The 18429-nt window shown below is 39.2% G+C and overlaps 1 protein-coding gene across 19 annotated transcripts in view; it reads right to left on the minus strand.

Moving 5' to 3' along the window:
• NRXN1 (neurexin 1) overlaps window positions 1-18429 on the minus strand; it is a 1071251-nt gene that overhangs the window by 21240 nt on the left and 1031582 nt on the right. For 11 of the 19 annotated variants that reach the window (XM_036262500.1, XM_036262495.1, XM_036262488.1 and 8 more), the window contains one exon: window positions 12262-12349. In XM_036262500.1, coding sequence (XP_036118393.1) covers window positions 12262-12349 — 88 coding nt within the window. The remainder of the gene's footprint in view (window positions 1-12261; window positions 12350-18429) is intronic. The other 8 variants (XM_036262501.1, XM_036262498.1, XM_036262499.1 and 5 more) reach the window with 1 other exon arrangement.

The following is an 18429-nucleotide window of genomic DNA, read 5'->3' on the forward strand; positions in this document are numbered from 1 at the left end:
GAGAAAAACTGGCTAGGGCAGGTGGGTGCTTAATTATGAATGCATTCTAAAATCACACAATTTTACTCACCCTCTCTACATTTTGTTTTTTGTTTTTTACTCCTTTTGTGGTATTGGTGTGTATCCCTTAATTTATTGTTATAATTGTACATGATTTTTCTAGTTTTGCCTTTTAACCTTTGTATTACCTTAATAGTTGGTTGATCCACTGCTTTTACTAAGTGTTTGCCTTAGTGAGATTTTTTTTTTCTCCTATGTTTTCTCATTCATACTTTAAACATTTTCTTTGTACTTCAAGGCTCAGGGGTCAGTGTCCCTGGTCACCTGAACCAGGTGCTCCAGGAGTGTCCCTGGTGTGGGTTGTGTGCTCTCCTGCTGTAGTTGAGCCTTGATTACTATTGGGGCTGACTCCACAGAGCAGGAGTTGCTCTAGCAGGGTTGTGGTGCCAGCCAAATCTGCCATTTGGGCATGTCATTTGTGAGCTGGTTGGGTGGTGCTCTGGGCAACTTCAGCTGGTTCTTGTGCTAGGTTTGAGACCACCTATTGGGAACTACAAAGTGATATGTGGTTGTTTGATGCTTATGCTGGGCTTTGAGAGGCTACTGTATCAACCAAGCTGGAACTAGTACCTGGCTTTGGACCTTTTGTTGGGCACCACCATGTAAGCTGAAGCCAGCTTTCACTTGTGCCAGCCTTAGGGCCACGTGATGGGAGTTACAGTGCAAGTTGAGACCCAGTATTGCTGGGGCATTGGTTTTACTTAGCAAGAGGTATAGGACACACCAAAGCCAGCACTGCTTGTTTGGGTTTTGTAGACCTTTGATAGGTTTTAGGCAAGTCCACAGCATGAACGGAGGCAGGCTGTCTGAGTGGAAAAGCTGCTCGGGCTGGGCTGGGGGCATCCCAGGAAATCCCCAGGGTGGGGTGAACAGTGTTCGCCAGGTCAACGGAGAGCTCAGATTTGTTGCTTGCCTGAGCCTCCTGACTGGATGGTAGCATTGCTCAACAAAAGAACAGTGGCACCTGACAGTGCTTCTGTGCCTGGAGAGAGCTTTCTAACCCCTGCCCATCCAGTTCTCACCCAGAAGCTAGTCAATTAGTTACTCCCTGAATGTCCTTTTTTGAGCTGCAGCTCCTATGCCCAGAGACAGTGAGTCTGTGCATGGACCCCCTACTCCCACCCCCAAGAGGAACGCCTGGGCCTCTGTCTCACTTGGATACAATCCCTGCTGGTTTTCATAGCCAGACATTATAGGAACTGCTCTTTCCAGCACTGATGCCCTGGATTGGGGAGCCTAGTGGGGGCTAGAAACCCCTTGCTCTCAAGGGGAAGCTCCGAAGTCTAGATATCCCTCCTGATACTTAAGCACCACACCATGAGTATGGGACCAGCACTCTCTGCCCTTCCTACTAATCTTGTATGGCTTCTTCTTTATATCCTTTGTTATAGAACTTCTGTTCAGCTAGTCTTCAGGGGTTCTCAATGATGTGTGTTCCATAATTTTGTTGTAAATTTGATGTCGTCATAGGAAGAGGTGAACACAGCATTTACCTAGTCTGCCATCTTGACTGGGAGTCTAAAGTAGTCTTTTCTATTTCATTACCAATTCAGGATTCTTGATGAGAGTGATTCAATCACCAAGTCAAATGACATGGGATGAGACATGTGGACTAAAGCCTAATGTAGCATTTGCTGCTCCTTAAAGTACATAAACCAACAAAGAACACATATTGGCTTTTCATGGAGGCAGCACTCACTGTAGTGTGGTATTCAGAATATGCTGGCTTACCTCTGATATCATCTGGGGAAATGTAATAAAATACCAAGAAAACGCCACAGGAAACCAATTTCCTTATCAAAGCAGACATTTGGCACAAATTACAAGAAAACCTGATTTCATTTTTCCTGGAGCTCATGTTTCTATGAGAGAGAATTACCCTATATTTCTCTAAACCCCTACCACACTTCTTCCTTTAATTTTGTTAGTACTTTAAAGCATGACAGTATATCTCATTGTTTCTTACAAAGGTCAACAGGACATCTCATACTTTGGAAAGACTCATAGGGTATTTTTGCATTTTCTAAGGACTTGTGATGTGAAAAGTTATTGACATTTTAGGACAGAATACATGTAGACACCCTAAAATGTACTGCGTGCTTATTACTGAACAGATTTTTCTGTTTCTTATTAGGAAAGTTTTATATTGGCAGCCATGCACTTTTTATAGAGTTTCAAGTAAATGCTGTTCTAACTCAGCAAACTCACATACTTGCTAAGTAATTATAAGCAGCTGATCATCTGTTAAGACATTTGAATAGAGCCCATTCTCTCTAACATTAAAAGAACTGTGCTCATTTCTTCACTCAGATCAAATCTGCATGCTTTATGAGGGGCCTCATTGCAAAGTAGAATAATGCATCCACTGGCTCAAAACTCAAGTTCATAGCCATAGGTCCTCTGTTCACCACTGGGTTTATCATAAATTATTTGTGAATATCCTCAGCACATGCCAGGCACTCTGCTAAGCTTCTTCTTTCAATCTTACAGCAATCCCATTCTATCCTTTTTACAGACTAGGAAATTGGCCCTGGCCAGTTTGGCTCAGCGGTTAGAGCGTCGGCCTGCGGTCCGCAGAGACCCGGGTTCGGTTCCCGCTAAGGGCACGTGCTTCGGTTGCAGTTTGTCCCCGGCCCTGGTTGGTCGTGCGGGTGGCAGCCACTCGATGTGTCCCTTCACATCGATGTTTCTCTCTCTCTCCCTTCCTCTCTCTCCCTCCCACTCTATCTGTACAAAAAATGGAAAAATGTCCTCGGGTGAGGATAAAAAAAAAAATAAAAATAAAATAACAGACTAGGAAATTGAACTTCAAAGGTGCTAAGTATCTTCTTCAAGACTAGGAAAGGCTACAACTTCAAACTAGTTCTGATTCTAAAGTTATGGCCAAAACGACTGCTGATGATAGCCTGATGCATATCACAGTTCTTACAAAGTGCTCTTTAAAAGCTTTCCTAACACATGGCTCGTCCATTCCATTATATTATTTTTAGGCGAGAACAGTTTTTTTTTTTTTTTGGTACATGCCACTAGTGGGAACCAAACCTGGGACTCTCTGGTTCACAGGCCAATGCTCCAATCCATTATATTATTTTAAAAAAAATTTCCAAAATCACAGAGAAGTCCAAATAGGTTATGTGAAATACAAATTGCTGTGTTCTGAAAACAGAAAATCCCACCTTTTGTTTGTTATTTTGTTTCCTACTTATCTTCAAGTGGGAACTAATTTGGTGAACCAAGTTGGTCATCTGGAAAGGTGGACTCCCCTTTACTGACCTAGACTTTAAACGAAGCGTTTCCCACAGTTTCATCAAACTTCACCAGGATTCTTCCTGCCTCTAGGTCCCAGGACTCCCTTTCCTTTGAGCATTTACTTTAGAAAACTTACTCCAAAGTCCTTCTCTGCCCCTTTGATAAGTAAATATTTTTAAAGGCCTCTTACTAGTTACAACCCAGGGCTATTTTTCTCAGGGACCTGGAAGCTAGCCCTATAAAATTACATCTTCAAGGAAGATTATTCCCCATCTCCTGGTTTCTGTGGGAGGGTTGGTGCCTACCTTGAGGGAGCTTTGCTCCAAGTGTAGAGGAACCTCTAGTAATGAACATTTAGAAGGAGAAGGTTTACTTTGGGTGACGCTGATTAGCAAACCAAAGATGGTCTATGAACTCTCCAGTGAAGCTCTTTAAATTCTTTATTTTTCTTTATTTATTTTTTGAGTTGAGTTCTGGCCTCTTTCTCTTAACTTTGTCCAAAGTAATTTTTGTTTTGACATTATGGCTCTCAGAAAAATGGGGGAAGTGACTGCAAGTGATATCTAAAATGACTTCCTTAGTTTTAACTGTCCAGTGTTCATTTTTGTTTCTAGATAATTACATTTATATTGGAAATATGACTTCTCCACCAGTATGTCGGACACTGAAAGCCAACAACCCCATCAGTGCCCCAACTCCAGCTGCCCTACCCTGCACCAGTACAATTAGCTGAGCCCTCAGCACTGACTCTGGCCTGGTGCTCAGGAGAAGCTCTAGATGTTTCTAAAAATGGAGCACTCATTACTGTTGTTTTTCTGGCTAGAGTTCAAAATTCACCATTTTAATAGCAATGTGTTGGCTATTATGGGCTAATTAAACTTGTTTTTGAATAATCACATAATAAATACCCCAATTTTAAATGTTACACAAAATTAGCCTCTAATCAGGCTCTAAAAATATGATCTAATAAGTGAAATATTCCTTTAAATGATTGTGATTACTTATTTAATGAAAAGATGCACCTTGCTCAATATACATATCTTTACTCCTAATGTGGTTAATGGGATCAGTTCAACAGAAATCCTTTGATCTTTTCTCAAAATAGTTCACTGTAAAACCACTCAAAATTGCACAGTAATTGCAGCAAATTTAGCTTAATGAATAGTAATACATGCAAAGGACCTTTTGCCATCAAATTTAAATTTATGCCAACCATGGAATTATTTAAGTGAACATTTTAAAAATTAATCCTATATTGGTGAGATGCCTGAATTTTCAAACAACCTTTTAAATATGAAATGAAATATGAAAATACAGCAGTCTGAAACAGTACTGAATAATGTTTATAAAGCACTATAAACAATGATGAATGCGGGACTTCCGGTCAAGATTGCGGAGTAGGTAAACGCAGTATTGCGTCCTCCTACAACCACATCAAAATTACAACTAAACTACAGAAAAACTGTCATTCGAAACCGCCTGAAATCAAGCTGAATGGAAGTCCTACAACTATGAAATTAAAGAAGAAGCTGCCTTGCCCTGGCTGGCTTGGCTCAGCGGTTAGAGCTTCGGCCCACGGACCAGAGAGCCCTGTTTCGGTTCCCGCTGAGGGCATGTACCTCGGATGCAGTTCATCCCAGGCCCCTATGGGGTTGTGTGGGTGGTAACCAGTCTATATGTCTCTCTCACATCGATGTTTCTCTCTCTCTTCCTCCCTCTTGCTCTATCTGAAAATAAATGCAAAAAAATAAATATAATAAAAGAAGAAGCCACCTCGAGACTGGTAGAGGGGTGGAGGTGTGACGAGCTGGTCCCACACCAGGCGCACAGCTCAGGGTTCCAGTGCCAGGAAGAGAATCTCCATAACTCTGGCTGGGAAAACCAGCGGGAACTGAGACTGAGGGAGGCTGAGGCGGCTGGATCTCCAGGCAGCCCCTCTTAAATGGCCAGCACGTGGACTTACTTAGACTTGCACCCTCCAGGCTCCAGTGTGGGGGAGGCAGCTTGAAAGGCACCAGAGACATATGGGGAAGAACTGAGTTGTTTGGCACTGGAGTAAGGGCTGGAGAGGCAGCTTTCTCCTGGACAGATATGCTGTCAGAGATCTTTGTTCCTTTGGTGGGCCCTTCCCTGGGGTGGCAGACAGCCGCCATATCTGGGACTCCAGCAACCTGGCTCCACCGTTTGCCCCTCCCTGGTGATTCCCTGAGGCCCCGCCCCACCCAACTTTCAGGCCCACCCAAGCTGTTGCCGCTTGCTTAACCATAGGATTGGCCTGTCTTGGATCCTGCTTTAGGTTTTTCCTAAATTCTTTCAAACAAGCAGCATCTGGTCTCAGCTAGCCCCACACCTCTCATTAAGTAATACATAGAAACAAACACAGGGAGGCAGCGAAAATGAGGAGACAAAGAAACAGGTCCCAAATGAAAGAACAGAACAAAATTCCAGGAAAAGAACTAAGCGAAATGGAAATAAGTAACCTAACAGATGCTGAGTTCAAAACACTGCTTATAAGAATGCTCAGTGGACTTAGTGAGAACCTCAGTGAACTTAGGGAGGGCCTCAAGAGCATAAAAAAGGACCCATCTGAAATGAAGGAGGCACTAACTGAACTTAAGAATAATTTACACAGATTCAATAGTAGAGTAGGTAAAGCCAAGAAGCAAACCATTGATTTGGAATATAAGGAAGCAAAAAACATCCAATCAAAATAGCAAAAAGAAAATAAAAAATCTAAAAATATGAGGATAGTGTAAGGAGCCTCTGGGACAACTTCAAGCGTGCCAACATTCGCATCTTGGGGGTGCCAGAAGGAGAAGAGAGAGAACAAGAAACCAAAAACCTATTTGAAACAATAATGGCAGAAAACTTCTGTAACTTGGTGAAGGAAACAGACATACTAGTCCAGGAAGCACAGAGAGTCCCAAACAAGATGAACCCCAAGCCCACACCAAGACACATCATCATCAAAATGCAAAAGGTTCAAGACAAAGAGAGATTCTTAAAAGCAGCAAGAGCAAAGCAGTTAGTTACCTATAAGACTGTTAGCTGATTTCTCAAAAGGAACTTTGCAGGCCAGAAGAGAGTGGCAAAAAGTATTCAGAGTGATGAAAAGCAAGAACCTACAACCAAGATTACTCTGTCCTGCAAAGCTGTAATTTAGAATCGATGGCCATATAAAGAGTTTCCCAGACAAGGAAAGGCTAAAGGAGTTCATCACCACCAAACCATTATTATATGAAATGATGAAGGGTCTTCTTGAAGAAAAAGATAAAAAATATGAACAAACAAAATGAACAAGCAGAACAGAAACATTTTCATAGATACAGAGAAATTTTGTCCAAAGTAATTTTTGTTTTGACATCATGGCTCTCAGAAAAATGAGGGAAGTGACTGCAAATGATATCTAAAATGACTTCCTTAGTTTTAACTGTCCACTGTTCATTTTTATTTCTAGATAATTAAATTTATATTCCAGTTGGGAGGGGGGTTGGGGGAATGGGTGAAAAAGGTGAAGGGATTAAGAAATACAATTTGGTTGTTAGTATGACAAACCTCAAAGGGAAGGGGGGTTGAGGGGTGGGAAGAAATAAACCAAAGAACTTATATGTATATATGCATAACCAATGGACACAGACAACAGTGTGAGGAAAGGCAGGAGGAGGGTGGGAATGGGGAGGAAGGGGTCAATGGGGGAAAAATAAAGAACATCTGTAATACATTCAACAATAAAGTTAAAAAAAATGACAAATATGAAATAGATCTTCACTAAATACTAGTTATTATTGTGATCTATCATTGCTCATATAACCTGAACCCTGATTAATGTGACCAACTGATGGGCAATCAACAGTTATCCTCTGAGGGGCTGTATTGTCTACCTCATTCCCCACTGGTTCAGCTAATGCTTAAAAAAGTGTCACAAAAATGATCATCCTTTTCTTCTGCTATATCCACTTAGTTTTTGTATTATTGTTATTCAATAGAGCTTTCTCTCTCATTTGAAAAAGTTTAATTGACATGAAAGTGGCCACCCTCCCTCCCACACGCACAGAGTACGAACATGTTTTCCTTAGCATTCCAAATCAAAGAGGAAATTGTCCTTCCTAAGTAGGGCTTCCAGACACTGGAAGCTGGTCTTGTCCTTTTTGTAATAAATGACAAATTAGAGTTATTCATTAGGAATATCCCACCAAAAAGGGTCATTATCTTCATTTATTGTCTCGAATATCAACCTGAAAATCACCTTTCCAAATTTCTTTAAGAATTTTCAGAAAGAGGTCTATTTAGAAGATCTCAAAACTAAGATATACTGATATGATTAACGGTCACCTGCAAACTTAACAGGTTTGCAGTGTTGCCATTTTGTCCATTTACTAAGTAAATCTAAAACATAAGATTTCAAAGAAATCTGTTTTTAAAAATTATGTATATAATACAAATTGTAATAACAACACACAACATATAGCACTCATTATAAGCAAAGCGTTGTTTTACAACATGCTTTCCATATATTAACTCATTTAATCTAACAAGCACATCTGTAGGCTAAGGGAAAAGCACAGACTGTAAAAGGGTGACAGAAAAGCCATCCACTGGTCACATGTCCAGGCAACTGCAGGTGGGCATTTTAGGGAATGATACGTCCGCTTCAGATTTCTACCTCTCAGCTAAGAGGGATTCAGTTAGACTTCCTAATTGCATAGTCACCCACCCATATTCTAAACACTGTTCTTGTCAATGTGAAGCTGTCATCTGATGCTAACCATGCAGGACAGTATGGCTGCAATCAAGTATAATTGAGTTCCATGTGTTCCCACCCAGGGGGTTGTTCCTGATCTAGTTTCAACATGTACAGTTCCCATCAGGAGGCTTGAGTGGTTTCATCAATCGCCCACCAATTTTCAGCCGGGAAAAGTAATGACATTGTGTAAAAGGGAAAATATAGCTTGAATATTCTTTTTATACAACTAAGTTGAGGAAGAGAACAGCCACCATTTATGTTCTATTTTGTGCCTGGCATTGCAGTAGGTGCCCAAAATATTACTTTTAATTCATGCAAGAACCTGAAAAAGTAGGTGACATTTTAATGTCAAAGATGAAGAATCTGGTAATCATAAAGATTAACTGAAGAAGCATTCAGGGTAGAATGAGACTGAAGATGGGAACTTTCTATTTTTTGCTCCCACAGCTTAACTTAGCAGTGGGTGCACAGTATAAACCAATACTACTTGATCAATTATGAAATTGACAATCTACCAAATATACAACTTCCCTCTTCATTAAGAGTTCTGGGGGGGCCCTGGCCGGTTTGGTTCAGCGGTTAGAGCGTCGGCCTGCGGTCCTGAGAGACCCGGGTTCGGTTCCCGCTAAGGGCGCGTACCTCGGTTGCAGTTTGTCCCCGGCCCTGGTTGGTTGTGCGGGTAGCAGCCACTCGATGTGTTCCTTTCACATCGATGTTTCTCTCTCTCTCTCTCTGTTCCTCTCTCTCCCTCCCACTCTACCTTAACAAAAAATGGAAAAATATCCTCAGGTGAGGATAAAAAAAAAAAAAAAAGAGTTCTGGGGGGAACCACATGGTAATTCAAATTTATCAAACACTTGATAGAAAGCATAATTTACTTGTATTCAAGAATATGCCAGATTTTTCCTGTTTGTTTCATTAATAGCCTTAGAAAGGCACCTAAATAATGAATATCGCACATTTTCAGAGAAGCAGCCATTTGAAGGGGTTGTGGGTCAAGGAGATCAGAGAACTTTCATATGTAAACACTCAGGGAGTGTGAAAGACATCTGTGTGCAACCCACCTGTGGAAGTGACCTTGTACACCTTTACCAAGATACTGCTATCACTTGCTTGAGGAGGAGTGAACGTCCATAGCAGATATTTTCATATCTGAATAACTCAGTATGTAGCTTTTCTAAAAAGTCAGTTTTCTAAATATGACCTGCTGATAATCTGAAATGATTTGGGGATATAACTAACGCTATCCAAAGTCTAATAACATCAGCAGGTACAATTTTTGTCCATGTTATTTTATGTATTCAAGATAAAATGCAAACAAGAAAAAGATATTTAAGAAAACCAGTAGATCCAGAAGCAAATACCTGCAGGTGGGACATTCTATAATAAAACAATATTCAGATTTGAAGACATTAACAGCACCCCTCTATTCCAAGAAAAATAGTTGAAAAATAGAAAAATTTATATATGCACTAAGAATCTCACAGAAACAGAGCCAAATCTACCAAAAGAGCAACACAACATCACTTATTAAAGATGGGCATGAAAATATCATAGGGCACTGGACAGAACAAGTCAATGTAGAAAAGAGATCTCACTTACAAAATGTAATATAGAAAGAGAAACCATTCATGGAATACATTATGAAGACACTTTCAAGGAGAGGTAAGATCACAAGAAAAGCCTAAGGCAAATTATTCTATTGAAGCAACAGAATTTGAATTTTAAACAAGAGGAATCGATGAATTGAAAACTAGAGAGTAAGGAAAAAAAAAAAAAAAACTGGGGGAGAGGATCCAAAGTTAAACTAGGCTTGGTATAAGAGTCTTAAAGTAGCTGTCATGAGACAGAGGGGGTAGCTGCTGGTTCTTGTATACTGGACAAGAGATTTTGTTACAGTAGAACAACATTAAAATTTATACAACAAATCCATGCAGAGGGCAAGGCTAACAGAGTTTCAGCTTCATGAAGCTTCCCTTCTGGTGGGGGGATGCAAGCCATTTATGGACAAGGAATGAACAGAGAAGTAAACACGATTCTTTCACATAGTGTTAGTGTGGTAAAGAAAACAAGGCAGAAAGATTATCTGGAGTATGGCTATTAACAAGCTGCTCCTCACTTTCCATTGTGCTATAATGTTTAACAAAGTCTACAAAACTCACGTGAATGAAAAGGACAGGAACACCACAAAAGTTTCATCTCTCTCTCTCTCCTGCCTCTCTCTCCCCCTCCCCCAGTCCTGGAAAAGGGCAAGACAGTACACTGGTCTATAAGGAATAGTTAGTAAGAGCTACAAGCAAAGGCTAAAAGATTCTGATCCTTTACCTGTGCAAAGGAAGAAGAAATAAATGTGACAATTTTAAATGCAACTAGAGAGCGTTCTCCCAACAAGGGAGAACTAGGTACTCAAGGTGAAGACTCAATAGTAAAGGATGGTAGCCTATACTCACATGGCAAAAAGAGTCAGCCCAGAGGAAAATCATTATGTAGTATATTTAGTAAGAACCTGCACTATTTTCAGCTCTTTGTTTATTCTGTGGAAAATGTTGACAAAATTGCTCTCTGAAAAAACTCGAATTGGGAAAACAAACATAAACACACACACACCCTTGTACAACCAAACACCAGACTTTGTTTTATGAACAATCTATGCTGGAAGATCTCAGAGAAGATCAGATACAAAGAGAATGTCCTGGCTGGGCATGTGAGAATAGGAGAAATGGGGAAAGAAGAAATTTGAGGGAGAGAGAAGGCAAAAAGAGATGGTACTGATATAATAGATAAAAACAACAACTTCCTTCCTTCCTCCTTTCTTCGACACAGAGCCAATGAGAATACCAATGAAAACAAAAGCAGGATCTTGGCAAAGGGGCCCAGGAAGGTATCTGGACTCTATCTGTCCAGATAACCAAAACAGAATGTCTATGAAGGTCAATAAACTGGAGGAATGGAATGGACGGTCAGCAGAATTCGAATAATTGTGCATGAAAGAAGATTCTGGAGGCTGAGAATTTTGATGGTGGGGTAGAGGTAGAGGAAGGAGGCTGAGAACACACCAGGCTAGATCTCCCAAACCTTCTGCTGAGACAGCACTGCTAGGTCTCTGTTCCTCACTGGCACTCAGGAGCTGCTCTGAGTGGTTCGAGTATGAAGCTAAAATCAGTGGGGAGTAGTGATATTCAAAAGGAAATGCAAGATATGTATCCTGAATCATCTTTTGAAAAATCCAAATATCAGGATGAGTAGATTTACATTAAAAGGATATTCTTCACAACATTACAAATGAGTTATTTTATCGTGATGTGAAGGTTCTTAATGTTCTAGGCGACATCTACGGAAGTCATGAGTTAGCTGATAGTGGTTAGTCCACATCTGCCTCACTCATTCTGCTAAAAGAAAATCATCAAATTTTAAGAAACACTGCTTTACAAAGGGATCTGTGGAAATGACCCTAATACTTGGTCTGATGAATATCTGAAATACAATCCAGGCTATGATTAATTTTCTGGGATCACAGGCAGCACTTAAATAAAAAGGAGAGGAAAGGGTATAGGTCTCAATGGAAACAGTATTTATGCGCTGGTCATGTCACACCACATCACACGGGAGGGAGAGAAATCATGCATCAGCTTGAGGAAAAATGCATCAGCTTAAATTTTAGGGAGACATGGCATGACTCAAATACTCTCTATTAATATAGCAAGGACTCTACCTGCCATTTGCTTTACTGCTGCATAGTAGTCTCACTTCCAAAATTCAGAAATATATCATTGAAGATAATTTGCTGGTAGAGTGAGTGGTGGGGACTTTTTTGGCAGTAGAAAGGTCAAATAATTTTCCTCAAGGCACTGCAGTTTTTAAGCTTTACAATTTTGCTATAGGTGACCAAAGCAAAGCGCATTATAATGTTATACACAAAAAATTATGTTGTGAGTTAATGGAATGTGAGCAGTAACATACCAGCCTCTGTATTACCCCTTCTACTGCTCTTTCTGGAATATATAATCTCGGTGAGTTTTATTTTTAATTTGTTTTTCAATAAATGTGGAAAAAATGTATCCATGTAAAAAGCAAGAATCCGTATCTCACAACAAGGCATTCTGTAATAGGATGGGCTTGTAGTAATAAATGCAGGGCATTTCTAAGGACTAGAGCATGCAACAAAATTTTAGAGTAAGCAAAGAAAGTAAGAAAAAAAATCGACTAACCTAACCCACCTGAGCTCGGCTCACAGGGGTCAATGTCCTCATCATCGCTGGGACACTCTGCTGAGGCCACAAGGATGTCATCTGTGGTCTGCAAAAGAATCACATTCAGTAGATTAATATAAGGATCTTGATAGAGATGCTCATCTCTGCCTCATTGACAAGTGAATATTATTTATGGTTACCTGACAGGTTGAGAGATCAAATTCAGTATTTCCCTATTCAACAACACAGAACTTACCTCCCCCCCCCCCAAGTTATTCTAGATTTCTCATGGAAGTATTTGCATATTTGTGAAAACATAGTTACAGCTTAGTTTACATAAGCACATGGAAATGGTGGTAGCCAACCCGTAGATATCCATCCTTTCAACGGCACAGAGAAACTGCACACAGTAGCACAGGTTTAACACAACCTAACAGAGACAGATGATTTGAAATTTATTACAGCCCTGGAGTGCTACAATGTATGCATCAGTAGGTTTTATGTAGTACTTGTGGGTGGCTTCCTAAAAGCAGAATAGCTATAATCTTTTACATTCATGACCAGGTACAATTTGAGGAATCTTTGAGATATAGCCTGTCGTTATTAGGAAATGGAATACCTTTCACTGATGTAAAAAAGGAAGCAACCCTAGTCTATTTAAGTTATGTTAAAAATTTGTTTTGGCTTTTACACTGAATTCTCATTTTTGTAACATTCTTGTAGCAGATAGCTTGTCCCCATTGTTCTTTTTATCATTAAGGTTTCATAATAAGTGAAAAGCATATTTGGGGGGGATGGTATTTTACAGTAAATAGGAAAGAGGTGAGTTTTTTCTGTGACATTCTAGTTGCTTCATTGCACTTACAGCAAAAAAGATAACGAGCAGTGTAATAAAAAGCCGAGTGTGTAAATCCTAGCGGTTAGTCACATAATCAACTCCTTCACAAGGGCTGAAGGTTGTTCTTTATAGCCATGTACAAGCAGCAGTAAACTCGGCCTAGTTATTGCATGGAAATTGTGAAGGTTTGCATCAGATTCGGCTAATGCTAAAGGGGATTCAGGTACAGGAAGGAAAATATCTCATTACATCAGCTACGGATTAAGGAGATTATAATCGTTTAGACAATACTCAGAACTGTGACATTAATGAAATCCTTATTTAACAATGGAATTAATATAGGCTGTAACTACCTATGGTGATGCATGTTAAGTAGACTTATTGTGGCGATCATTTTGCAATATATATAAATAGTGTATCATTATGTTGCACACCTGCAACTAAGATGTTATATCAGTTACACCTTGGTAAAAAAAATAAAAAATAAAAAAAATAAGCCCTGGCCGGTTTGGCTCAGTGGTGAGAGCATGGGCCTGCGGTCTGGAGAGACCCAGGTTCAGTTCCCGCCAAGGGCATGCACCTCGGTTGCAGTCTGTCCCTGGCCCTGGTTGGTCGTGCGGGTGGCAGCCACTCGATGTGTCCCTTTCACGTCGATGTTTCTCTCTCTCTCTCTCTTCCTCTCTCTCCCTCCCACTCTATCTGTACAAAAAATGGAAAAATGTCCTCGGGTGAGGATAAAAAAAAAAAAATTAAGTCTTATTTTTTTTTAAAAAGCAGAAATATGATATGACTTGCTTCATTAAAAGAATATCTAATACAGTCCAAGATTAAAGCATAAATAAATGTCAAGAAAATGATGCCACTTTGAAAAATCGAGACAAGGGATGATGTACTTTTGTGACCAAAAAAATGAGGCTTAAAAATCTTTCAAGTGCAGGATCTTTAATTAAGAATAAAGAATGTAGCCCTGGCCGATTTGGCTCAGTGGTTAGAGCGTCAGCCTGCGGTCCAGAGAGACCCGGGTTTGGTTCCCGCTAAGGGCATGTACCTTGGTTGCAGTTTGTCCCCGGCCCTGGTTGGTCGAGCGGGTGGCAGCCACTCGATGTGTCCCTTTCACATCGATGTCTCTCTCTCTCTTTCTCCGTTCCTCTCTCTCCCTCCCACTCTACCTGAACAAAAAATGGAAAGATATCCTCAGGTGAGGATAAAAAAAAAAAGAATAAAGAATGTGTTCAGCTACTAATGCTTCAAAATATAATTTTAATTAAACACAAGCACTTAAATAGTACCTTGAGACCATTTTATATTATTCTGGTCTTAATTCCTCTGAGACAATTAGGAGACTAGGTTAATTCATTTTGCTGCTGTTATTTTGTTTGTTTGTTTTGTTTTTATCCTCACATTTTTCCATTTTTTGTTTAGATAGAGTGGGGAGGGAGAGAAAGAGAGAGAGAGACATCGATGTGAAAGGGACAGACACATCGAGTGGTTGCCACCCGTACGACCCAAACAGGGCCAGGGACAAACTGCCACCGAGGTACATGCCCTTAGCGGGAACCAAACCTGGATCTCTCTGGACCTTAGACAACGCTCTACCGCTGAGCCAAACCAGCCAGGGCCATTTTGCTGCTGTTATTTTAAATGACAAAGTTCAAAGTATCAGTTTCCCTGGAATTATAATTGTTCATGTTAGAGATAACTACCAGCAATTGGTGTGATAGTGTCACACAGGTACCCTTCATTACAGTAAGCTTTCAAAGACAAAAAACCATCCTCCTTTTGGCACAAACACATCTTGCAAGCTAACATCCAAATCAACTCAATAATAACGTTATTGGATTATGAGGTCTTGCAGGCCAATTGTTCCAATTTGCCCCAGAGCAAATTCTTTCCTCTTTCTAGAGCTAAGTTCAAGTACAAAGCTACGTTTTTCTTAACCACAGTAGATCCTCTTTAAAATTAATTTCAGGGTGACAAGAGAATTTCTCATTTTCCTTGAGGAATGTTAACTGTATTAATGAAATCAATAGAGGGTGGTTGTTGTTGAGTTCTTGATAGGAGGATGTGAACACATTCTTTGATCTACGGCTTCTCATCCCAGTAGTGATGGCCCGCCTTTCCTCTCCACCGACTGGGGGACATTTGGCACTGGAGGCATTACAGATTGACACAATTGGGCTGAGGCTGTGGGGTGTGGTGGAATGTGTCAGCTTCCAGTATTGACATCTGATGGGTAGAGACCAGGAACGCTGCAGAATATCCTAAAATGCATGTGACAGCCCCCCACAACAAAGAATCATCTGACCCAAAATACCAATAAAGCAGAAGCTGAGGAACTCTGATTTCAGGGTATATAAACTATCCTGTGTCTTATTTTTCTCACCTGAAAAGTTGAAAGGCATGATAGTTCCTATTGTAAGAATTAAATTAGTACACAAACAGGACCTAGAATAGGACCACATTGTAAATGCTCATAAAAGTTGCAACATTATCAACATTGTTATTATTTCACAAATGTAGAACCAATTTAATCTTATTTTGCATTATATTTATAAGTAATACAAGTTTAAATATTAAACTGAAGTTGTACGGGTAAGATCTCATGTTAATATGTAAACAAAATACAGTAGCTGTATTGGCGCTTGGTTGAATTAAACTTCCCTGTTCTGCCTAGGTTCAAATTCTGAATCAGAAGTCAAACACCAAGTATACATAATGAAGGCTGCTTCTTGAAAGAAATTCATGGACTGAAAGTGTGTGACTCAGTGTCTAGTGTTTGATGCGGACTAAATTATTTAGCCACACAAGTTAAATTTTGTTTTAAAATTGACCTATTTTCTATGTTCAACAGCTTTTGGAACAATTCCATAGCAAGCAGAAAGTGTTAGAATGTTCTCAGTGTTATCTTTCACAAAACACAGTACCTAAAATAACAAAACATGTCATCCACTAAATAGTGCCTTCTGTAGCACTTTAAAGTAGGGGGAAAAACAAACAAAAAACCTTATTGTAAAACTATAATTTAGTTTTAAACGTACTTTTTTGGTATAATGCATATACATTCTTGTTTTTCATATTTTTCCTTCATAAATTAAAACCCAGCAATTGTCTTTAAAAAAAACCCACCCAGCAATAGTTTTGTGAATAAGAGATTTTAAACCAATAGATGCCTTGGCAGAAATCATTACTATGAAAAAAATCAAGAAGTGGCTCAAATGTTGGGAAAAAAAATTAAATTTCATTTTGGAGGCTGAATTAACTGAATAGTTTTCAAGCCCAAGCTGTGTAATTTAAATTTAATTCACTATGTTTGGAACTGCCTCTCTATAGAATTGCCTCTCGATGACATGCTGTTGAGAGAGTGGCAGAAAGAAACTCAAATATGTCACATTAATCACTTTTATTCTTTAGTGTACCTTTTTGCTGATGCTTATAACCTTTTTCAGAAAAGAGACTACCTGCTGAAAGAGACAGAATAGTGATCAAGCAAAATCACTTAGATAACTATTCATTTAGATGAGTGTCCTACTATCCATTTAACCACTCAGAGGTCAAAGTGCCATGCTGATCTTCCTGAATTCAGAGAGGTCTGTACATTCACACAACATCTGTCCCTTCTCAAAATGTCTACTAAAAACACTGAGGTCTTTTTACCTTTAAGAAAACAAACAAACAAAAACAACAACAAAAAAACGACTTGAACACATTTCAAGAAATAAAGGCACTGAAACTTAATTCATTCTATTTAATGGGTAAACACCAGTATGTTATAGGCTACAGAAATGGAATCAGGCAGAAAGGATGTTCTTAATGTCTAGTAAGAAGTTAGACCAGTCAGATGGATGCTAGATCTATTGGGGTGATCAACTTCATAAATATAAACATGTCTAATCACTATATTGTATACCTAAAAATGATTATATTATATGTCAACTGCAACTAAAAAATACATTTTAAAGAAACTTAGACCGATTTATTTAATATTCAGGGTTATTAGGAAGAGTCCATTTGGCAAGTTAGAAAGTAGAGAAACACTGATGTAGTTTTTCTTTTTTTCTCACAGGGAGTCTTTCCCTTCCCCACGTTTAATGGTGGAGTTTGCTGCACATTCACTTGCTGTCACTTTTTAAAATATAGCACAACTGCATATTAGTGTGGTAAAAAGATATAAGAAGATGCATAAATTTAGTATGAACTATTTTATCTCTGATAAGAACAGCATGCTTAAGACTTATTCTTCATGCTAAACATCTTCGTGGAAGACTGATACATTCCTATGAAAACACCTATGAATCTCTACTAGGACAAATGTACTTTGTGAGAAAAAGAGCTACTCCAACTGTGAGAAAGATGGCCCATTATGAATTTGACGTCTGCAAAGAAATCTTTGATTTACTCTTAAACGTCGATGAAAACTTTGTTTCTAAACAGAAATAGTCTATCTGGCTATACATCCACAAAAAAGAGAAAGGAAAAGAAATATTGTCTCCAGCAATGGTACTCACATATATAATATTATTTAGCTGAATCTTTCATTGCTGTGAAGGACATTTAGACTGAATTGACTGAGAAAATGGATGAGTGGGGTATCATGCTAACTGAAATGTGGTATGTTTGGTTAATTAGGGACACTTGTTCTTGGTAATACTTTTGTTTATATGAAGCTGTTCTACAAGAGAGAGAAAGACAGCACATTTATGTCTGGCTTACAGGCCTGGATCTGATATTCTTTCCTGAAAAGATTTGTTAGGTGTGTTTCTCTGAAAAAAAAAAAAAAAAAAAGATGCCAAGATTCAGAATTAGTGTTACAAATTCCCCAACGTAGGTCTGACCCACTGCAGAGATGATCTATGGGGCAAGACACCAAGACACCTCTGGGAGGTGAGAGAAGTAACAATTTTTACCAAGAGTAAAAACTGCATCCTCCAAAATAACCCAATTATAGCATATGTATACAATTTCCAAACATTGGGCCAATTTGATCAAATCAATTCAGTCAAGAAATATATCAAATTGGTCAAATTGGTCATTTTAGTTAAAGGTGCTATGACAGGTGCAAAGGAATTTAGAGACTCTACATGGACCCTATGGTAGCTTCCATCATCTCAGTCAAGCTTTCGGTTCTTATTTGGCAATTTTTTTTCCTGAGTATTAGGTGCCACATAGTGATGTCAATCACATGGCTCACTGATCTAATAAAAATTAAAATAATAAACTGAGATACAATATGTGAAGGATGTACAAGTACATGAATATGTACATGAATAACAAAGAAAATGAGGATCGACTAGTCACCATCAAATAAGAAATGTTTCATCTATGCATAGCATTTTCTGATGGGCAAAAAT

Source organism: Molossus molossus, unplaced genomic scaffold, assembly GCF_014108415.1.
Source record: "Molossus molossus isolate mMolMol1 unplaced genomic scaffold, mMolMol1.p scaffold_m16_p_15, whole genome shotgun sequence".
NCBI classification, from domain to species: domain Eukaryota; kingdom Metazoa; phylum Chordata; class Mammalia; order Chiroptera; family Molossidae; genus Molossus; species Molossus molossus.